The 24,425-nt window shown below is 37.3% G+C and overlaps 1 protein-coding gene across 1 annotated transcript in view; it reads right to left on the bottom strand.

Annotated features, from left to right (window-relative positions):
- Window positions 1–24,425, bottom strand: part of CCDC73 (coiled-coil domain containing 73) — a 73,575-nt gene that overhangs the window by 2,436 nt on the left and 46,714 nt on the right. The window contains exons 11-19 of the mRNA XM_041423252.1: window positions 19,164–19,292; window positions 18,746–18,805; window positions 16,146–16,250; window positions 11,477–11,587; window positions 9,850–9,981; window positions 7,508–7,543; window positions 5,833–6,001; window positions 3,915–5,444; window positions 1,096–1,229 (exon numbers count right to left, since the gene is read on the bottom strand). Of these exons, the coding sequence (XP_041279186.1) occupies window positions 1,096–1,229; window positions 3,915–5,444; window positions 5,833–6,001; window positions 7,508–7,543; window positions 9,850–9,981; window positions 11,477–11,587; window positions 16,146–16,250; window positions 18,746–18,805; window positions 19,164–19,292 (2,406 nt within the window). The remainder of the gene's footprint in view (window positions 1–1,095; window positions 1,230–3,914; window positions 5,445–5,832; window positions 6,002–7,507; window positions 7,544–9,849; window positions 9,982–11,476; window positions 11,588–16,145; window positions 16,251–18,745; window positions 18,806–19,163; window positions 19,293–24,425) is intronic.

The raw sequence follows: 24,425 nt of genomic DNA, 5'->3' as shown, positions 1-24,425 counted from the left end.
CTGCATTATTGCAGGCTGAGATTTTGTAGATGAAGGATTTGGAAAATTTAAGGTGAAACCCGCAAGGAACTGCTCTTGTCCATCTCTGCTTTGTCTTAGCTAGCATAGCAGGAGCTTTAGTTTGGAAGTGGCAAAGCAAGAATAACCACAACCAGATAATGAAACACAGCTTTGCTTCAGTTGTAGGTTACATAGTGGAGTTCACTCAACTCCTGGTTCCACCTCTGAGAAAAAGCAAGAGTGAAAAATCCACCTCAGTGTCATTCACAAGTAGAGTCAGGCTAGGAAAGTCCAGTAATTTAAAATATCAGTCTTGTGAATTTCAGGCAATGTGGATGCTGATGGCATCAAAACCTGATTATCTGCTGAAGTCAGCCAACCCTGTCACTGGAAACCACTGTACAGCTCATCCAGAGACAGCCCTAACTAGCTGAGAAATAAAAATACCTCCAGAACCTCCTCTAGGAAGAGGAAAGGTCAGCTGCAGCTGTAAATTGCTCTATCACATTTGAACCATACATTCAACAAATTGTGATAGAGCAGTTAGAGCTGTTCAAGCTCCAGAGTCTAACACAGATCTGAAAATGCAGTGATGAGTCATTGGAAACAACAGGTTTTTACATGTTTGTGTGATGTTACCCTACAAAATAAACTACAGTGTGTGATAAATGGATAGGCTCTAATTCACAGATGTGCTGAATTTTTATTCCTCCATGGATTCTTTTAAATTACATGGTCTTACCAAGTAATAGAGAAAACAATGTTTTTATACTTTTACATACTACTGTTTTCCTTTTTTTTTTTTTTTTAACTTCTACTTTTACTGCAGGTGATGATTTTTATTAGGGTACACAATAGACTAGGCCTCTTCCTCCCCTCCCAAACAGACTGGTTAGCATCTGTTTGATTCATATGCTGTGACTTTTTCCTGCTGCTTTCTATCAACCTTAATTGTGAAAAATGGTGTCTTGTTGCCCTTTTGATATTATTTCGGAGATTGACTCAGCCCTCAAGTATCCAGATGGGTACAGTTGTACAAATATCTGTGGAATTAGCTCACTGAGGTCTGGTCTGCAATATTTTTAATTGACTTACATGTTCTGTGGGAAAAGAAGAATCATAAAAAGCCTTTGCTGTAGCATTCCATTCTTCACTAGGCTCTCCCTGGGGCTCTTGGTGGATACTGGAGGTATTCAGAGTGTCAGCAGCTCTGCTCGAACTGCTAGAACCTGATTGACAAAAAGGAAATGGTAACAACTGCAATTTAGTCTCCAGGCACTAATTGTGAATGACTAAACTGGTTTACCTCTGATCTTAAAAAATCAAATATTTTTGGTTTAAATCCCTGAATCTTTGTTGTTGGCTTTTGCCCTTCATTTTTTCTTTCACATGCTTCATCTATTTTTTCTCTAAAGATGAGGTATTAAAAATGTTTTCTCTCATTTTCACATATTAAGTTAATAACAGAAAAGTGATTTATAGTAAGTGTATGTATTCTAAATATTCTAACTGAACATATTGTTTCAAACACTATTACTTTAAACTCACTGTCTGATAACAATAATAAAATGCATAATTAATACCATTGTAACATGATATTCCAGAGTGACTTATAATGAGAGAAGACATGAATACAAACCTTTTCAGACAATCAAAAACATTTTAGATTAGGAGTCTTTGATAGAGTCTTTAATGGCTCTATCTGGTGTTTCAGGTGGTCAGGCAATAGCCATTTTCTAAAGGTAGGAAAGGCAGGTGAGTAGATTAATCACAGACAAGTATAAGTCCTTCAGAGGCTTCATGCAGCACCAGTAGATTCTGTTGCAAGCAATATCAAATTCCTTGCAAGATGAAAACACAGGGATGCTTTCACAGTTCCTCACAGTACAAACAGGAGCTGTTTTGTCACTGCACAGATGCCTGTGGACCACTGCATTGACAGTAAAACCTTCTTTTGCTATGAAAATACATGTTACCTCATGGTTATGCAACAGTTATTTCAGAATACTGACATTTTCTCTTGGGAGGAAGCGGAAAATGGTTATGTGTTTATTTTCTTTTTTAAGCATCTGCCAGGAAGATCTTTCCCATTCCCAGTTCATTCATTCCTTCATTTACTGATGTGGAGTATCTGCTCCCTGGGAACCAGTGTATGAATAATAAATTGCACTGTGGTTAGGCAGTAGAAGGAATTCCCTCAGATAGATGTACTCAACTCTTTCACCAATTCTCTTCACCTCTAGCTCTCCCATATGGCTAAATGGTTTGTGCTCCAGTCAGTCAAAAAAAAAAAAAAGATTTAAATGTAGGTCCAGTGTCCACATGGCTCCCACTGCAGGTCTGCCATTTGGGAAGAGATCTGCAAACAAAACAACACAAACCCCAAGCACAGCAAACACTGGGAGCTGCAGTGACTTGTAAGAGCCCTCACAGGGAGGTTCTCCACTCTCCCAAGGAGGTGCAGCATTCCCAGAGGACAGCAGGCTCAAGGAGGGACCTGCCTCAATTTGGCAGCATGGGGCACATCTGGGACACAGACCAAGACCCTCATCATGGAGGTTTGCTGGAATTCAAGGGGTCTGGTCACTAGGCAACTCAACTGAGGGACTGGAGTTTGTTCCCTACCAATTCCTTTGGATGAATCTCTCAGAACCTCTCCGAGTCACTTGGAGTTCCAGTACTTTGCATACAGAAAGGTTTGTGACAACAAGAGGAGGAGAAACTCACAGGGAAGAAATTTAGATAGCTCTGTCTGTTCTTACAGAAAAGATACATGCAGAACATCATGAACTAGGCATTCATTTTATTGAAACAGATACCAAAATTCACATTATTAAAAGAAATAACGTGCCATCTGAGATCAGGATTCTGCTACCTTGCTACCACTACTGCTGTTTTAGGCACAAAGCCATTTCTGAAACTGAACTTCAAAAAATGTGCATCTGAACATGGGCAGGAGACCAAGGACAGCAACAAAATTACCTACAGAGCTAAATTCATAACAACAGAGCAACGTAAAGAAACCAGACTGCTGGGTTTCTGTCTGCCACTGGCTACAGACTAAGGATGGGAGTCCACTCTGCTCTTGGTATGTTCAAGGCCCAAAGGTGGAAACAGTGCACCAATAAAAACTCTATAGACACAAACACGCTGCTCTTTGGAAAACATCTAACACCCAGGGCTCTAGTTTTGGGGTAATTACCAGCTCATTTTATTGCAAAGTAAATCTAAAATACAGACTTTCCACATCTCACTAATGATTTAGAAACCCATGGAATAAAGTTCATATTTGCTATTTTGTATGTGCAAAATATTGCTCAACAAATAACCAAGTGTCAATAGCAGGAGATTATAATGCTCCTTGAGTACCTCAAGCTCTGTGTTTTCCAGAGCCTGACAGAATACAAATTCCTTTCACACACTCAACACATTCAGATGGTTTTAATGGTCCATCTAAATTAGAGATGTACAATAAAATAAAAAGTAAATTTCTGTAAGACCCATTCAAAGAAGTATCTACTGGTTCAAAATCTACCCAAATTTTGATGCAAAATGAGAACACTGAATAATTTGCAAAAGCTGCTCAGTGCTTTTCAGATCCATGCAGAGCCCTGATAGAATATGCTGTACATGAGGGTTAGAAACGCCTATCAAAATTCCATTTGTCATTGCACCGCTGTTATTTCACAAAAGGAAATATGAGGAAAAAAAATTAATCAAGTAATTGATTAATAAGCTAAGAAAAGCTGTTTAGTTGCATTTATAGCATAAACAAAGCAATCTCACCTTTTTGTGATAAAACTAAAATGTCAGGTTTACATTTTTCTACACAAAGCTTAGATATAGAAATGTAACAGTTTAATAATTTTTCTAAGCACTACATGGTTCAAACATTAATGCTTATATTTTCTTACCTTGTCTTGTTTCTCCACTGCTCCCATTTTCACTGAGACCTTGACTCTGTGTGTTTGAAATAATGTTTGTGTTTTCCACTAAGCATGGTGGTTTGTCTTTCAAAAGGGAAAACTCCTTGGTAGCTGAAGTCCATGTAGCTTGACCTCTCATTTGATTTACTCTTGAACAAGAACTGAGAGCTAAAAAATTCAAGTATAGTGGTGTTTTCTCAGCTTTTTTATCTGAGGTGGGAAGATCAAAGGATGACCTTACACTTATGTTTACTAAATTTCCAGATGTTCTCATGGATAAAGAGCATGATTCTTTCAGGTGACCCTCAGCAAGCTTCATTCCTGGAACTGTACTACTCAGCAAGTCTTTTTTCTCTTTTAACAATGTGTTATTTGTTGAAGTATTAATCTCCAGGGAATGTCCAGTTTTGATGGAGTGTATCTGAGTACCATTGTTAACATTTTTATGTGGAATTAGTTTATCTGTACATGCCTTATCTGCTGGGGGGGTTTTGTGAGCAATTTCAAGACCATCAACCTTTACTGGAGATTTGGCTCCAGCACTGGAAGTCCATGTGTTTGAAGCATTCCCTGTTTGTTTAGCACTGCTTTGTTCAGGTTGCTTGCTGTGCATGTCATCTGCATTTATTCCTCTCTCCGTTTTTGGGGGGCATAAATTAAAAGTACCTAAGAGACACTTTTTATCTCTGCATTCTTTTGCAGCAGCATCATCAGCACTTGTGTTATCACAACAAGCAGTCGGTGGCTGTTGAGCATCAGTTGCCAGAACACCAGTGCTGTTCATGTTTCTGGTACTGTCATCATTTCTGCCTTCAGCATCCACGGGTGTCTGTTCCAGAGGAAGTTTATCTCTAGGTAAACCACTCAGATTTAAGTTTTTTTCTGTTTTATGCAATCCACTGCCTACAGAATTGCTACTATCTAGCAAGCTGCATTTTTGGTATTCTGCTTGAGAATTCTCTGTGGTGTAAGGTAGGATGCCAAAACTTAACTCCTTAGCTTGGTGGTTGTCTGTACTTCTGTCATGCAGAGCACTCTTCTCAGTGCAAAGAACAGCTTCAGACTCAGGTTTGGGTACTTCAGGTGTGAGGACACTTCTGTTGTGCTGTCTGCTGTCTGACTTTGCATCTGCCTTGGCACAAATTGATTCATCTCCAGTATTACACAGTTCTTCCTTGCTGGTGTTGGTCTCCTGACTTCTGTTTTTCCTGTCAGCACCTGCATTCTCAGCACTGCCCAAAAAGTCCTTCCTTGTTTGTGTGTGGTGTGCTGCCAAAGGCTCAGTGCTGTCCTGTGGCTTTTGATCTGAATCTGCATTGTTTTCAGCTGGTGATGTTCTGTGTGCTGTTCCTTCTGCCTCTCTGCATCCAGGGACATGCATTTCCCAGGTGTGTCCTTGGGTAATTAAATCAGTATCTGTGCAGAGGGTGTTCCTGGAAGCAGCCTCCCTTTGCTCTACTTCACAAGGGCTAGCAACATTAATTTCATCCTTAAAACTGTTCTCAAGAACTTGTGGCCCTGTAGAGTGAGGGTATTCTCTAGTTAGTGACTGATAACCCAGAGGTTATGTAATGCTTTATTTTTCCATTTTTGGTAAAATAAATAAAATAAATTTTTTGGAAATTTTAGAATTTCCAAAGAGGTGGACTCAGGATCGGTATCAATACTGATATCTTATATTACACACACAAGCCTGTCAAAAAGTCACTGAAGGTAAGTATTGCGCTATGGCCACTTGTAAAAATATTTACAAACTGAGAGAGTAGGGAATATTAACATTCTGTAGATTTTAGATACGACCATTTAATTCAGAATTTAAGCCCTCTTTTGTCATATACTATATCTGAAAATATTTATCCTTTCTTAACAATACTACTTATCTCTATTATCCATGCAAGGTTATTACTTTGTTCTATCTTTAATTCCTCAATGCTTGAAGACTGGTCCCTTGTGGTTTTTACTTCAGTTTCTTCTTCATTTCCACCATTACCATATTTTCTTTTTACAGACTGCATAAACTCATGTTCTTTCTGAATAGCCTGTATTTCACTGCATTTTGTGTGTTCTTGACTACTCTAGCATAGGAAGGAACAAAAGATTATAGGTATTTTAGTAATTTACTATAGTCACTGATTAGGTAAAAAGTTCAGGACTGAGACTTAAAATTAATTTTACCATTCTGATGGAAAACAAAGACCTTAGGCATAAAAAGTAAATGTAAACAGAGGAAAAGAAAAAAGCAGACTAATACCCTAGAAGAGTAGGAAAGAATTCAGGTCCTGCTATATTACAGTGCACAAAGTTATACATTTGACAGAATTCCTCAGTGGAAGGAATTTGTGTTGTACGTGTGGTGATTGGATCTCTCCCTCTCTCTGCTGGCTCACGCAGTGACCCACTCAGTAATTGCATGTGCAAAAAGCCTGCATGACTGCTGTTTACACCCAAACACATAAACAACAGCACGCAAAAACAACACATGCACATACAAACAACGTTTTTTTCTAGCAAAATGCCCAGGACTTTTAACTTCATTTCATAGGCAAATAAGGCTTCTGAATATACAATCCCTGACATTTAGTTCCTCATTCCCTCCCAAATAGCTTTTTAACAGGAATTTGAGTCAATTCAACAAGACTAGAAGCCTGAAAGATTTGTCTACTTAAAAGTCTAAATCACTGGTCTACTACTGCATCTGTATTTGTGTTCAGTTTTAAAAGCTGCAGTCAATGAAGTTCTGTGGAAACTAGGGCCTGAATAGTGAAGATAATAAAATCCCACCAAAATAAAGGCAAAAGGAGATGCATCCTTTATCATCATCAACTGTTTGGCAGCTGAAGACAGGAGCACGTGCTGGCTCTTGCCCTAAAGATAGGAAATAAAATAGGCAGATGTGGGAGGGAGCTTAGTCCATAAAAGATGTGGGAAAGAGCTGAAGATACTTGGGTGACTGGAGGTGTTGCAGAAGGAAGGCTGGGATGTGGGAGGGAGCTACAAGAGCTGTGCTTGAGCACTGGGAGTGTGGGGAGGACAGAGAATATTGCAGAGTGGAGGGAGGCAGGGAGACAGCACTGCTAAAAAATGGGGCTGTTGCAGTGCGGGCAGAGTAGGGGATGTAGAACACAAATCTGCCAGAAACAGTTTCCTACAGGTCACAGGAACATCCTGATGCTCCCAGCTCTGCTGGTTTGGGGGAGGGAGGGGTCATGATAAATAGAGGAGGGTCCTCAAATCATTTTCCTCGACCCTCAATTTGAAGTTTCAGTTGAAATTTTTCTCTTTTCCTCATGTTTTATCATCATTTTCCCTGTCACACTTGGAAATTGTATATATTGCATCTGTTTTTTTCTAGGTTTTTAATTAACTTTGCTTCCTTGCTCTATAAGCCCTGGCATCATGCTTTCAAGCTTTTGGAACACAAATAGTAGAAATTTCCTTTTTCTTTCCTGAAATCTGTAATTATCTTACAATCTTTAGTTTTTAGGAGCTCTTTCTTCAGACAGAAACATCAAGCACCACTCTCTAACTGTGTATCTTGCTCTTTTGTACAGTAGTAAGACAGCCAGTGCAGTGGAACTTACCACATTTGCTGGTGTGGGCTGAGCTGGTGACTGCATCTGAAATAAACAGGACAAAGTGTTCACAGAAAGGCAGAAAGGTTTCATGTTTCCATTCCAGGTTTTCAGATGGGGTTGAAGAAACCTGCTTTTCAATAAATTCAAATGGCTGTTCAGCCCTTAAAAAATAGTTCCAAGATGGACAAACTAAAACACCTAAAAACCAGAACTTTCAAACTTGGATTTTAATTTTTTGCCTGTGATTTAGTAAAATCTAACAAAGAAACACACATATCCCTAAGTATCCTCTCCCTCAACAGACTATTTCATAGTATGAAATTCAAGCCCTTCTGAAAACAGATCTTCCTGTACATACACCCACAAATGAATTACAGCAAGCCATTGGTGGCTGTAACCCTGTCCTCTAATGGCACACAGCTGAATTACAAACTGTATCTAACTAAATGTGAAGCATGGTAAGGTTAAACTAAATTGCAATCCAAGTTTGTAATGAGGTCTGACACTGTACCTTTCTTTTAAAAATGCCTTTTGTTTAATTACTATTCCAGAGGTGATCAGTGTGAAGAAGTTTAAATACATTCTGGATTTCATGCCCCACAAATAACCACAGGGATTTCAGATTGCACTAGGTGTAAAAATAAGTATAAGCATATTTCCTTAGAACACTTGGAACCACAGTCAAGCCAACACCTTTCCCTTTTATGTGTCACTAGAGGCTGACTCATTAGTGATACAAGGTGAAATTCCACAAATCAGAACAACCAATATGATCTGCTGCAGCTTCTTGGCAGTGTTCCACTCAGTCCAACCTGCCCAGCTTTGGAAATCTAATGATTGTACAACACAAAGTGGTGTGGCAATTTGCCATAAAATAGTGTAAGATGTATATTTGGAAGACATCTGACCTCTTTTGCATTTATGAGCATATGCTTTAAGCTTTTCTGCTTTCAAAGCCATGGGGTTATGTTAGTAAGCACCAGTACTGTTTATCATGAATGCCTTATCACTTTGATTCTGCATCCTAAACAAAATCAATATTCCTTTTCCATTCGAGGAACCAGTGATTTTTAAGATACACAATTTGCATAATTCCTTGTAGAGTTCAGCTTTGGCACAATGAGTAATCATTTCAAATCTAATTTCCCTTGCATTATTAAGCCCATACCACAGCCATGTATATGTGTATGTTTGTGCATTGAAAAAAGATTGATTTTAAATTCTTCCAAATCCTAAAATATTTTTACTGCTTGTCATTTTACTGACAATTCATGGACTAGCTCTAAAATAGTTACCGGTGTTTACAGTCCCAGTGTCTTCCTATTTTCTTAACACTACAAACAAGATTGTATACATGAAAAATGGGTTTTCTGTTCTTTGAAGACAGACCATTACTTGTTTGTAAAAGATAATGGAAAATACTCAACAGAACAACAGACCACAATGCACAGAGAAAGTTTCTTATGGCTTCTGACTCTGCTCAATTTTTTCAATCTCACAGAAGGCTGGAATACAAATTTGCAATCCAGTTTGATCATGGGATAACACAGAGCTGCGGGGGATATAACAGAGGGATCTGTTATATCTGTATGTATAGCTGCAGGGATCATGGGATAACACAGAGCTGCTAAGTGGTCTTCCTTTTGTTCCAAAAACCCATCTTTGTGTTCTTAACCACTGGTTGACTTCCCATATGTGCCCAGCACCTGGAGCTGAACATGGCTTTGGCTCACCCAACAATCCAAGCTCAATTCTAGTTCAGGCTGAAAGTCTTTTACCTCCTGCATTCACCACCTGATGAGCTCACTGTGCCTTTGATGACTCCTAAACATGCTGTGTGACATAAAGGTTGGTGTTTCTTACACTAAAACTGAAGCACTTAGATAACCTGTGTATTGATAACAACTTCTGATCTGTCTCCTGTTACAGCTTTCAGAGAAGCTAAAATTAGTTCCTCTCAGCAGATGTGGAGCTGCTTCCACACCTCCAGGCAACTTACATGAAGTCAATTGGATCTGCCCCAGTATTTGAGAAATACCCATAGAAAATGGGAAATAGGGTTTAGTAAACATAGGTTGCTTAAGTTAACTGCTGTCTGTTAGGCAAAAATTTATTAATGAAGTAGTATCTCAGGATTCTGTGCTATAAACACCTCTCTTGACGAAAGAAGAACCTTCTGTGGGTACAGGAAGTTTCAATGATATTTAGGGCTATTGTCACATAAATTTCTAGGCTGAGTCATGTCAAAGGAGGATCAGAGGACATGACAGACAGGATTAGAAAAACTGTCATATCTTTAGTTCTCCGGGATTTTTACAAGACACACTGCAGCTAGTAAAGACATTTACCTGCAGATTTTCCACTTGCTCGGAATGCTGATTTCCTGGAGGAGGATGATAATCTTCAAGATGTCTATGAAGTCCTTTAAGGGAATTCAGCTCATTTTTAATAGTGTGTATTTCTCTTCTCATGTTTTCCTCCTGTAATAATTGCAAGTACACAGAGCACACAAACACTTTACTGCATGTTCAAATGGGTAAACCAGCATTTTTCAAAGGTATGAACAGCTTAGCAAATGAAACGCCATCCTTAAAAGAAAGTATGCTAAGGAATTTCTTTGTACAAAGTAATTGAGCTCTTTCATTCAAGCAAAATTTTAACCACATTACCATTACAGATTATAGCTTTTATTAACTGGTTTGGGATTTTTTTTTTTTTCACCATTTACTTGTAGTAGCAATACTCCAAAAAAGCGGTATTTGTATTTGTAGCTTTCTTCCTTTTATAATATTCAATATTCATTCTCTACCTACCTTGTCAAGAAAGCACAACAGCAAATAATTTACACTACTGTAAAGAGCCTCAAGTATCCAATCCTCCTTCAGAAAATATGTAACAATTAAATTTCTGCATTTAGAACTAACTGAATGGTCCAAACTACAACTTGTAAAAAGAATCAAAGGGCAATTTTACAGCAATACCTTCACTTAATTTACAGAGATTTCTGGACCAGTGTTAACTTTATCCTTGATTGTTTACTTTAGGAGACAAAACTTCTAGTTAGCCATAGCAGAAATATGAAAAGGAATAACAATTTTCTTCTACAGACAGATGCAAATGTTCCTGAGAAATAAGCAGGGCAAATTCCCATATCTATAGAGGAAATTATGGTATAAAATTCTCCAAGGGATCAGGGAAATCAAATCTTCTCAGGGAACTGAGCATCAGAACAGTTCAGCTATTTTGTGGTCTCACGGTTGCAGTCATCCCTATAGTGGCTGCACTCAAAGGAGTGAGCCTTAGACAATAGAATTACAAGGACAACTTTGCATTATTCCCCCACAGTTTCCCTGGAAATCTATCTACCAAAATCAAAACCTTTCTGGCAGCAAGTGCCAAGCACATAGAAATAAAAAAGACAGACTATTAAACAAATGCTGCCGAGTCTGGTTTCCACACATTAAGCAGATCTTGTCTTATTGAAGGGGTATTAATCTTTCCTACATCTAAACATGCATTTATTATTGCAGACAATTTTTACAGCTACAATATTTTGCTAATTGTTTAGGATTAAATAATTACTGAGGTATTCTATAAAAGTAATGAGGTAATAGAAAGAATGTCAAATATAGAAGACAAACTATTGTTTAGGTGTCCACAGAGGTGAATTCACTAGGGGGACATAGCAGACACACACCTTTTCTTATCCCCTTTCACCCTCAGTCCACACTGAAGAATTCCTTTCAAACCAGAACTGCAGGAAGAGCACTGACCTTTTAGAGCACAGAAGTCAACCTAAATCTACCTTGAAAAAAATATTCATTTCTAGAAGTATCTGTATTACTGGAGAAGAAATTAGTTGTTTTTATTGCATTATTTCTGCAATATTTTCTTGGCTTTTAGAGATTACTTGAAATGCTTGACAACTATTCCAAAAAACTCTTCATACTAAAGCATTTAATTTAATAAACCTACATCATTTTTCCAAGTTCTTAGTGCCTTCTCGTGCTCATTCTGAAGATTAAGGAACTTTTCTTCATTTTCCTTTGCCTTCTCCCTTTGCAGCTCATTATCTCTTTCAAGGGCCTGCAATAAAATTAATTATCCAAAAAATAATCAATACCACATTAATGAATTTTGATGTGTTTTATGTTGCTTGGACCTTTGCTTCTAACATGCTGCAAGTGCCATACAGATCAGTGATAATGTGCTATCTCAACAATAATTTTCATAAATTAACAGAAAGGTGCTTATAGTTTAGCTAACAGGAAACAGGGGGAGGTTATGAAAAAAGAAATGGCTATAAAAGGGTATAAAAACATTTGCCATTATTCAGTTTCACTGCATAAGTTTTAATGTGCTGAAAAAGTAATATAAAGTCCAGAGATGAGAGATATGAAATGTAGCATAATCCAGAGCCATTGTACTTAAAGAAAAAACTACTGTATACTGACAGGGAAAAAAAATACTTTTATAATCAGTTTTTCTGTCCTAAATTGTTTATTAACCTCTCTTATAAACTATACAATCTTTACATTCTAAAACATATCTACTGCAACATGAAGGATATATCTTATTATACTTTAATTTATTTTTATTAGGTCCCTGAAATAGGAGTGCATTGAAATAAGAATAATATTAAGTTTTATACCACCGTAACTGTACTTGCAACAGTTTTGGGCTAACTCTTTCAGCTTTCCTGTGCTAAATTAAAGGAGTCTTGTGTAAATCAGCAGCAACTTCACACACGTATCAGGTACTCTTGGAATTTTTATCCTATCATATTTTTATAGCAAACAATATGGAAGATAAGAGTCACTGCATTCCATTACCTGCTATATAGATGACACAAATATATTTGATAATGTAAGCATAACTGGAATGCATGAGCTGTATTACCAGCTACATATTTATGATTCTGCTGAGCTTCTTTGAAAGTCCACTTGAAAAATGTTATGGGGGCAATACTCCAAACCAATTCCTTTTTACTAAATCTTTTAATCAAAAATGAGTCCACTTGTTGATTCACTTAGCTCTAACTTAAAAATGTCTATGTTAATTTAGCTACACTACTAAAAATTATATTTTACAGGTACTAACAGAAGGAAAATTCAAACCACCCTGGACTTTTGTACACATGGGAAAAGCTGTGCATAAGAATATAATGGATCTTCTTTGACAGATTATGTATTTCCAAAAATGGGTCAATTCAGCCATACACTGTCTGAATAATCCCACCCTGATGTAGAGTCTTTCATCCAGCTGTATAAATCAGGAATCCAAGACCACCTCTCTTTGATGAAGCTGCTCTTAACTCCAAGGATGCTTTCACTTGCACCTGAAATGCAACCTCCTTGGTGATGGATGATTATAGTAATTCACAGCACAGCTCTTAGGGCAAATCTCAGAAGTAGCAGATGTATGGAACTGATCACATGTTAAAGCCAGTTGTACAGACAGGAACACCTGAATTCCTTGCATTCTCAAGTATTCTGTCATCTGTTTAAGAAGATATTTTTTTAAGTAATATATTCAGCTCCCTATTTAAAAAAAAAAAAAAAAGGCAAAAATGCAAAATAAGAAGCTAATATTGTCTCATTCCTTGGAATATCATGGTAATGATTGCAAAAATCCAAAATAAGAAGCTAATATTGTCTCATTCCTTGGAATGTCATGGTAATTGTATCAAACTGAAAAAAAAGGTCTATTCACACCAGTTTAAGTAATGAAGGTTGAACCAAGAGCCTCATACTGGTTACTCATGCCTTGCAACACCCATTTCATCTGAAGTATTTATGCCTGAAGTCATCTTTGAGGACTGCACTGAAGCTTTGATGACCAGCAGTGGTTTGTGCTGTAGTTAGAAAAATTGAAAACAGTAATACCTTCCCAATGTCTAATACAAACAGACCCAAATCAGAGCAGGCTGCCATCAGAATTAGCATAATTGCAACCAGAAATCAATTTTTGGCGTGCACAGGCTGCAAAACAGAGACATGTCCTCCATCCATACCTTAACAAGAAGGAAAACAAGCCACACTTGTAGACATTTATGTGCAGTCTTCAAAGAGAAGATTCAGAGATACCATTTACTGTTTTAGCCGGAGCTTTAAGGCATACTATAAACTTCATCTGAGAGGGGAAACAATAGCTCAGAAATGCTATCAGAAAAAGGCACTTTAAAATAGACTTGCTTTTCAATAGGCCTGACACAAAGGACTAAAGGATTCCTGTATTATGAAAGTCATCACCAGTAGGGTTACATACATTAATTATCTCCAGCCTCTGTTTTAATCTCCAAAGAAATTCCAATTATCTTAAAAATAAAAAGCACATTACCTTCTTACTTTAACAAAAACCAGGACTGTATCAATAGCAAGTAATCCAGCTGTTTCACTGGACCCAATATTCAAATAACAGAAGCTATAGAAAATCATGCTACTTTAGGCAATTCTACAGCCTAATTCAGTTAATCTTTGTAAAAATGTTGCAGATGCTTTAATTCCTAGCGAGGTTTCAGCTACTTTCTTATGGAGAACATAGCTCACCTTCAACCTTACTTGCTTCATCAAAGTATAGAAGTCCTATGTTTATATTGTGGCAGAAAGCAAACTACTTACACATGTTAAGAGTAAAGTCAATGATTTCAAATTAGCATAGAAGCATTTATTTAGAAACAAAAGTATACATCCACACGGGAAGTTCAATTTGAAATTAACTGAACTCCTAGTTCAAAACCTTGGCTTCAAAGAGTGGAACAGTTGTGGTTATGTCTGGGCAAACAGTAGCTAATAATTTTTAACAGTCCAGACAGTGGTTGTACCTGAACTCTGCATGGTAATTCTGATGGGAATGGATATGACCTTAATCTTCAGTGCACTGACTGCTATTGAAATGTGGAATCTGAACGGTTCTGAGCTGCTTTTATGTGCTGAAAGAGCGTCCTAGAGTTACTTTATGATGCTTGCATCCCCAGTCATCTGTTCTGTTTATGCTGAATATTAAGTTCTACACCTTCAAGACTGGTTCTGAGAGTGAAGGGGGAGAGAAGCAGCATGCAGGTTGCCTGCAGAAACTGCACTTGCTCCCCTGCATCCTTCTCACCCACTTGGAACCCTGGTTACTGAGGATTTCAGACTTTCTGTGCTGGCAGGCACTGACCCCCAAGAGAGCACTGCACTGACCTGAGGCTGTGGAGAAGGCTTCCAAAATGGAATGACAGAGCTGGGATTGTGGGTGTGGAGTTTGAATAGAAGTGTGTGATATCACAGGGGGAAAAACTCAGTGTTTAAGGGTTTAGAGTATAGTAATATATATAAAGCAAGATAGAAGTTTAAGGGTGGGTGGTCCTTCTTCATCACCTTCTTCTCCATGGGTTTGGGTGGTTTGATGTAATTGGATAAAAAAGTCCACATTGCAGGGCATGGGTGGTTGGTTCTTGGGTAAAAAGTAAAAATAATTTGGGTGTAATTTCTTAACAGGGCAGTTCATCCTTAAAAGGCCTTGTAGAGAGAGAGACAGCTCCATTTTTTAGTTTGCTAGAGAGAAGTGCTGCAAAACTCACAGTTTGTGAGACTGTAGAATAAGAACCAATAAGCATCTGAGTCCCAGCAAGAAATACCTTCTCACACATTTAATCCTAACCTTGGCAGGAAAAGGAAGCGAAGAAGCCACACCCACTCTGTTGCCTGCAGCATGGACAGCAGAAGAGAACTCTCCTTTGCTTTTAATTAGTTTGTTTGCTTTAGTTACCTGAGGCCAGAAGTTCTTAGGAACTGTTCAGCTATTGTTCAGTCCAGTACCACCAGGTCTATTGTCTGGGGCACCCCAAGCTACACCCCGAGCCCAGAGAGACTGAGAAAAAACTGAAGACACACCCACAAAAAGGACCCTGAACTTCAGAAAGACTTTCTGAATTTGCCATCTCTTCAGAACATTGAGAAGTTTTACTGTTTAATATTATTCATTTTTTCATGTTTGTGAATACCTTGCTTGTTAAATAAATAATTTTTTCCACTTTTCTCACAGGAAATTTATGTCTCCTGAACTGGTGGGAGGAGAGGCCACTTAAAGTTGCTTCTTAAGGGACCACTTCAAAAGTTTCCTCCTGAAATTTGCCCTAAGCTAAGACAAAGGGGAACTGAGGAGTGCTGCAACTCCACACTCTCCAGCATGACTACTTCCCACTTCTAGCATAAATATGATGCCAGAAAACACAGCAAGAAAGGGCTAAAGGTAATGCTCTTTCTTAGGCCCTCTGCTTTAATGTACTATTAAAATGAGGAGAAGGTCCAGCTATGAACGAAGATCTGAAATCTGAAATGTCGCCCAGAAATGTGTACCTATATGAAAATTACAAGAAACAGAAGTCATAAAATAATTTGATTTCAGTATTTGAAAGAAACCCTGTTCTGGTTTTGCCCTTTAGAAATAGCTGCTGAGAATGGCAACCATGATTTACTTTGGGGAGAGAAGAGGGAAAGCACAGCCTGTGCTTCAAGGCTCGTGCTGACAGTTAAGGAGCTGAGGGAGCAATGGAAGTGAGGTCAAAAGTTCTGAAAGGCACACGGATGTCTTTAACAGCCCTGGACTTAGAAAATACATAACAGATAGTAACAGCTTGTCTAATTGAGAAAAATCTGACCTGATAGTCTTCTTTCAGTGCTTTTAATTCACTTTCCATTCTAACATTCGTTTGGGTTATTCGCTGAAGCAGCTCCTGCACACACTGTAGAGAGCTGAGAATTTCCTTATTAATGCAAACAGAATAGAATATATTGAGCAACATTTTGTTTCTGAAGTTTAAACATTAGATAATTTATATCTTTTATATTAATTTTTTTTAATTGTCAGTGTTTACAAAATCATGCCTGCAAAAAAGCAACTCCAACCTCAACATTGGGGAAAACCTGTAGGGAGAAATCAGAACAACGCCCATTTTTCTGACCTTTTACCTTGGAGAAGTTAACATTATTATAAACTATTATAATATTCTTTTTCAGAAATTTTTCCTGTTGTTAAAATAAAATCAACCCGATCTTTATACATCAGTGCAAATCTGGATAAAATATATCAAATCCAATCCCACTGTGATTTCTATTCAGGACAAACAGAATAACTATCTTACCATATCACAGGTCTGAAAAACATGGAAAATCCAAAAGAAATTATTTCATAAATGGATCACCCTAACATGAAATTATTCTGTATCTTCTGAATTAAATCCTAATAGATGTGAAGCACCACCCATTAGCTTTTCATCATATGGTGCAGCTATATCACATCTTACTGTCAGGGTCTGAACTTTTGTGGTACCTTCCTCAAGACTGTACTGTTACTTCATGAAGGGGAAATTGTAAAAAAAAAAGAAAAGGCACCCAAAGTGAGCTGATTTGAGTTGATGAAGGTGCTATGAGTGCTGCCATGAAGTGTGTTGCAGTCTGCTGGAAACTGAGCCAATTTTTTTGAACACTACAAAACACGTTTCCAAGGTTTGAAAGACAGAGTGAATGACCCAGACAAGCCAGTCATCACCCCCTCAAGACTACTTACAGAGTTACTAAAAGAAGACACACACAGAAAAAACCCCGAGTTTCAGGTAGAAAGGAATCTTAGATGTGCTCAGTTGCTTCAAAATACATTGAGAGGTGTACATATTAAAACAAAGTACTTTGACATACTTGCAAAGTGTTTTCAAATTATTCTAGTTTTGGTTCTACTGGATAAAAAGATACAGCTATCTAATAAAAATAAAACCAATATTTTAGTGTACTCTCGTTTCTTTTCATGAATGTATAAATAGTATTTTTTTCACTGAAGGTTAATTTATTTTTAGTTCAATTTTACATCCAGAAGACTGAACTGCAGAGGTGGGGAATTGCTTGGCCATTGCCATCCAAGAGGTCAGTAGAAGAGCTAGCCACATCCTTTAAATCTAGGACAGTTTTCTCTGAAATAGGCCTGATTTTCTCATAGAGTTTAGTACAAATCAGCTGTACTTTAGATGGTATTTCTAGCCTAAGTCCAAGAACCACTGAAGCCAACATTTCAGTTAATCAAGGTGAATTATGAGTGCTCCACAACACAGAAATCCATGTCTTCAAACCCAAACACTTGGAGGAAACATGAAGCTCATCTCTACATTAGAGCCCTCTCCAGAATACACCAAACCCTTCCATAAGTTCAAACTAACCTACCAAACAAACCCTAGCAATTCACACAGAACAGGAGAGAGATGCAAACCAGAATCCTTCTCTTAGATAACACAGCAAATATGCTCCACAAATTATGCTCCATTCATCTCCACAGAAATCCTTTTAGTGCACTCAGGGCTGGGAGAGTAATGAGGCCTGAGTACATCTCTCATTTTTTTCCATGTTTTTATTGGCAAGTATTTTTTAAAAGTAAGCTCAAAATGCAAGCAGGCTTTTATAAATTGGAAGAGTGCTGCTGGATGAGTGCTCTATGGGCATGCCAGCAAGATACTGCTTTTGTCCCTCCCTGGCACCAAGAATGATACACTTCTCTGACCTGTTTCCTTAACTGAACTGCAGAGTGAAAGTTCTGCAATTGTTCAAGAAAAGGAAAAAAACCAACCACCCTTTTCACGCTTAATGTTCTGTAAAGCAGTGCCTTATGTTGTGATTAAGGGGAACAAAAATTTCTTTTGCTACATTTGATAATTGACTCCACAGCCTTTTTTTAAAAAGGATTTTTTTCTGGAATATACCTGAGTTAGAAAGAGAAGCCAGTCCTAACTCTGTTCGGGGATATAAAGATGTTGCTTAATAGTCTAAATGTTTATGCTCTGTATGAATGGAACATCATTTCCTTCGTGCACCACTGACACGATTCCCACTTTACCTGGTTTCAATACCAGCAATGTTAGGATACACAGTTGGCAACCAGAAAGCAGAACAGCATTTTATACTAGCCTTACTGCTTATTTATACTGAACCCACATGTAGACAAGTGTTTCATGGGAATACCAAATTTCCCCCATCTGAATTCAAAGACAAAATGCAAGACTTGGAATAAAGTGTCAAACAATGGACTTTGTTCTGGTAATACTTTTTAGAAAAACTGAGCAGTAAGATACCACTTAGGACAGTATTAAAATATTTCTGAAGTGTAAACAAGTGAAATTAACTAGTTTTTGTAGCTTAGTACAATAAGAAACCTATGAAATATAGCACCAACATTCTTTAGTGATTTTTAAATAGTAAAGCTGTATTAACAACTCACCAGCTTTTCTTCTTTAATGTGAGTATTTTCTTCTTGAACTTTTTTACTGACTGCTGTCTCCTTAAAAAAAGAAAAGAGCATGAAGAACAGTAAAAGGCATTTAAAATCACTGTCTATTTTCTTTAACAATATAGTATGAATGTGATATAGTGAATCATCATGAGGTTATTTAAAGAAACTGAATTTCTTTTTAATGTCCCCCTACCCATTTTTTTACAATGAAATTATACTTATATTCATAGCACAATTATTTTCCTAGGAAAGGTTTACAGTGGAAATAGATTAATTATAATGTATATGCAATACAGTAGAAAGGAATCACTAATCTGTATCCATCAGAGATCATTGCCAGGAGGTTTGCTGAATGAAGAACAGAAAATATTCACCAAAACTTGAATTTGTTTAAAATCCAAAATACCATTCTGATTTTCTGTTGCAGTTCTTGAAACTGTTTTTCCTTCACTGCAAGATTGATGTTTTCTTCTCCCACCCTGTACTGAGAGGTGACCTTGGACCTTATCAAGTCTGTAGTTACTTTCTTCAGTTCCTTAACACAGGAAACACATATAAATAGTTCATCCAGTATAGGCATTGCAATTCAAAACAGAGACAAATCTTTTAAACTATCCTGGTTATGCTCTACTTTGAAATAATGTATGGAAACAACAGAATAAATTACAGGTACTGAAATGTGTAAAACTGACTTACTAAATTTCAAACTTTTCACACGTGACTAAAAGTTTATTTTCACAGGTAAAATGTGTTTCATCTCTTTGAAGTATTTACTTCATCATTTTATTATTTTCTCTTCCAAGAGGTATATTAGAAGTGGACATTGAGTTGGTACTGGCAAAATATTCTTTACCCATGTATACGATAGGAATTACTATTGTAACTACAGTGTACATTCTTGGGAATGAGGAGGAAAAAAGCAGAGAACAGTGATTATCTGGTAAAAACAGGAACTGGCTATAAATTTGGAGGATCTTTGCTCTTCCTGAAACATTAATTACTTAATCTCAAGAGAATGCTAAATTAATTTTATATTAGAAGGTTCTACAACATGGTGCCTTTGATTTTATAGTCTTTATCCTCTTTTAAATATCCTGCAGCTTTTTTTTACCCTTTTTTTTTTGTATCTGTTTTGTAACCAGTTTATTCAGAGCTCCTAGTCCAGCAAATAAACAGCAAACGCTTTGATCTCATTAAATTACAACTTATAGTTCCTGGAGCCATAAATATTGTGCCCTGCTCTCCCCCTCCCCTCCCATCCTGGTGCAAGGTAGTCTGGTTAATATCGCTCTCTCCTTGAGCACTCTGACGTTTACTCAGACAAATAGCAGAGGTTATGAATGCTGCTCACAGATAGCATCAAGAATTCTCCATGATGCCATAGTGGTGAACCAAGCATTCAGAATGCTCATAGTTTTATCTAACAACTAAGTTTGGTCTGTTTAACTTTTCTTCACAAAACTGGAATTTCGGTTATCACACTCAGAATTATCACGGGCCAGTGGTTTAACTGTTCTGGACAAAATCATAGAACAGTACAAAAGAAGAAAGGAAGATTACATTGCAGCTGAAATTCATGAAGTTTTATGGAAAATACAAGTACAGGTAGCACTTCTAAATAAATCAATTTTTTTTTTGCTAGAGGCTTTATTTCTCACGTATTTTAGCCATAAATTTAAATGATCTAGTAAGTCCTAAGTGTAACTGCAGAATCAATTACAGAACTGAAAGCCAGCAATGCTTTTCAATTATTCTATTGTGAAAGCTAGTTAGGATTTCCCCATCTTCTGCAATACACACATATCTCAGCTGTACTGCTTTTGCTGGAATGAGCCATGCCAAGTTCCTGCTGTCAAGTGGCAGAAGGTGCCAGCAGCTCTAACTCTGTGCAAGTGCAAAGGCACACTGTGGCAGCCTGCACAGAGAAGCAGATGAACAGGACAAAGCCCAGCTCACAGGCTGGGTGCCACACCAGCAGGTGCAAAAGCCTGCCATGGATCTGATGCCAGCTGTTTTCCAAAAGTCAGGCTTTATAGTGTGCACAAAAAAACCTTATTTTGTCATGGGGAAAGCATGAGTCATGCCCTTGAAGCAGAAAAGATGATTGTGTTTTCTTCTTTGTAATGGCAAGGGGGTGTGTACAATCCATGTGGAAGCAAACCCAAATCTGCTAATACAAAGCTGTAGGCAGGAAAAACCAAAACAAACAACCAGAACCCAACACAAACTCCCAAAAAAACCCTCCACAAATGAAAGCACCAAAACTAGTAACAAAGTTTTTGATGGTGAGTGAAATCACAAGGTTTGTAGCTGCAAAAAGAATTTTAAAAAATAATTTTCTACATACATACACATGTTTTCTTGTACCCTGAAATTAATTAAAATGTCACCCCAAAATTCTTGTAGGATTCTTTTTTCCTAGTGGCCTTCTCTCGTTATTAAAATCATAAGCAGTATCCAAAACTCTAGAAAGTATGCTGAATGTGAAAAATAATTTTATCAGTTCTGGGGTGTGCTGAGAGAGAATGATAAGGCTTTAAACCCATTCCCTTGATCTGCTGCTAGCAGCCAATGCTAAGGGATATGCCTTCAAAAACTCTTCATGGCAGTGGAAGTCAAGAGTGTCCCAAAATCCCAGTCCTGCTCTTCAGACCTGCTTTACTGCTCCGAGTTGGTCTAAGCTAAAACTTCCATGTTCTTGCTTGGGGTTTTTTGGGGGGTTTTGGCATTTGTGGGTTTTGGTTGGTTTGTTGGTTGGTTGGGGTTTTTTTGTAAAATATAGTTTAGTTCAATACAAAATATTAATTCCACTCTCCCCTGAGGCCACACAAATACATGTTCCAGCATAAAGAGGTGTGGGACTGGAAAAGCAGACAGCACAGGCAGATGTAACCACTTCCCAGGACTGATACCTTAGGAAAACGTAACCTGTATTCAAAATTACACCTATATCTGTTTGCTTTCTTCCCAGATTGCTGCAACACTCTTCTACTCTTTTGGGTCTTGAGCAGCAGAGTTATTTTTTAAGCAGCAGAATGACAGAAACCTTCTTCTTGGCCAGATATCAGTGCAAGAATTTTCACAGTGGTTGAAAAGAATCCTACCACACTGAGTATCAAAATGTTCAAATCTAAAACCAAATGTTACTGAAAGGAGATTTTGCCACAGTCCATTACATTAGAATTTAGGAACTGGACTTGAAGCAGGCAATGTCAAGAGAAAATTACAACCTCTCTAAATAATCTTTCTTTCCTGAAACTCCAGAAGAGTAAACCTTCGCAGAACAGACTTCAACTTCACTCAAGTTTACTGTTGCACATATTTAACACCTTCATAACACACTTGCAAATTCATTAAAATTGGAGATTAGTTTATTTTTATCCATAAATGTTAAATAGCATTCACTAGCTTCACATGCCTATTAAGAACAAATGTGTGAGATCATCCAGGTCTGAGTGAAAGTAATGGCTGTGATAAGAGCTGACAACCAAATTAAGATTTTAGTACCATGGATAGTCATTCCCATTCCAGCACTGAGGCTACAGAGGAAAGAAGTCTGAACCCAGAAGTTGTCAGAGCTGTTAGAGGTCAGTCAAGTCTCCAAGGCAGATAAAACCAGCTTTAGAAGTTGTCCCAAACTGTGCTGTTGATATCATGACTTCTTTCAGCTATGTAGCAAGTGAAAACAGCCTGGTAATCCCTTTTCAAGACTCTTCTAAATATCCCAGTTCTGACTGTTCAGAATAAGATGGTCAACTACTAAATCCAATAAGAAATTCAGAAATAAATACAATAAAGGCATTTCCTGCTGAACTGAGGAAGCTGGATTAAGTTTCAGTTGGCCCCCTTTTTCTGCTTATCTAACAGTATTTGATTTAAAATTCATAACCCTTCATGACCTTAAGAATCAAGAGTACAGCTGAAAAAAAATAGTGGATCAAATAATATGTTTGATTGCTGGAGTACATAAATCTCAATTTCTCTCTCACACCTATGTTACTCATAAATTTGTAAAATTTTCTTAAACATTTCTGTTTTCTTACCTCTCAAATTACTTACCCTCAGAGAATGCTAAATAATTAATTATTCTTAGTTTCTCAACAAAAGCAATTAATCCAATTTACTGTGTTGTGAAATACTTCTAAAACTCCTCACTTTTTTATTTACAATGTACTACAATAAAGATATGCTGCATTTCAGATGTTTCTGTCACATGCAAATCATTTTCCTTTTTTTTAAAAGAATTACACAGTTGGAGTGCACACAATGCACAGACAAAGCTGCTCTCAGACTTCAGAGTTATGAGGATATCAGCACCCTAACAAACATGGTTTTCCTACAGAGGGAACTTATCCCCACTGACACCTTCCAATATTTTTCTGTTTCTCTTCCATCCATCAAATATTCTAGATAAATATATATAGTTTTTATATATAACCTATCATTTGAATTATGTAGCTAAATAAACATTTTAAAATACTATAAGTCCTAATTGTGATATAGAAATTAATTTGAGAATTTTTCCAGTGTTCTGCTGCACTGTTACTGTGGATTTCAGTCTGCTTTTCTGATGGTAAGAGTTCTGAAATCTTTGTTCACTTCAAAATTTGATCTTTTTGACACTGAGGTTTGGCCTGTTGCATTCTAGTATGTAACTAAAAAATCCAAATTAAATCCCTGATTAATTTTTATTGGGGCTACAATATCTCCATGTAATAAATATAAAAAGTAAAGCACTAAAGAAGGTAAGAATGAAACAAATTTTTAAAAATCTCAAAATGTCTATATTTCAAGATAAAGTCTGGCTTTTAGTAGAATCATACTGCAAAGAACCTTAACAACAAGAGGCTACATGCTCTTAAGAAGAAAAGAAACAACAATAGATTCAGGGAGAATTTTCAAGTACTTCTGTACCTTGAAATCCCATTTTTCAGGCAAAGAGAGGTAAATATTTTTTGATCAATACAACCCAAATGGTTATAGTCCCTTTTCCTCATGTACAAATTATTTTCTCCCCCTGCCCTTTTTTGTTTTCAAAAACATTCACAAACTTGGCAAAGATTCCACGGTAATTCAAAGCAATCATCTGGAAACTGGGGATTAACATTAGGCCAAGAAGTTGAGGTAATTATGCTTTTGATCCCTACATAAAATCATTACAGAATCTAAAGGAGAAAAAAAATTAAAAGGAGGAAAATAAAAAGATAAGGAGATATAAAGAAGAGATGTGTGGAAAGATACTGAGTTTACAGAACAATTCTGACTTTTGAATGTTCTTCTGTTTTTCTCTTGTCAGCTCTCAGGAAATGGCTCAAAGGGAAAAGAATATTATTCTTTCCACTATTACCTGTGTTCAAGAGAGCAACTCAAAAATGTACTTGGCAAAAGAGGAGTTTCTGCATAGAGTCAAGAGAAAAGAGCTTAGTGACAACTTCCATCACCATAATCTGATGTCTCAGCTGCCTTGTCACAAAACTCTCCCACTTGAGGGATTCAGTTACACATTTTATCCCGTGTTCAAGCCACCAGCTCGCCTCCATGGCAACTGCTCTTCATGCTGTACCTCTGACTACACTGAAAACACCACTGCTACCTTCCTCACAGATGGAGAGGAAAGGCAGCACAGCACAGGAAGAAGAGAGGTTAATAATTATCAAGAAACAAGGAG

The sequence above is a fragment of the Onychostruthus taczanowskii genome, unplaced genomic scaffold, assembly GCF_017590055.1.
Source record: "Onychostruthus taczanowskii isolate IOZ18803 unplaced genomic scaffold, ASM1759005v1 scaffold76, whole genome shotgun sequence".
In the NCBI taxonomy this organism is placed as follows: domain Eukaryota; kingdom Metazoa; phylum Chordata; class Aves; order Passeriformes; family Passeridae; genus Onychostruthus; species Onychostruthus taczanowskii.
Note: the sequence above shows the minus strand (reverse complement) of the source record. Positions and strands in the feature narration are given on the sequence as shown.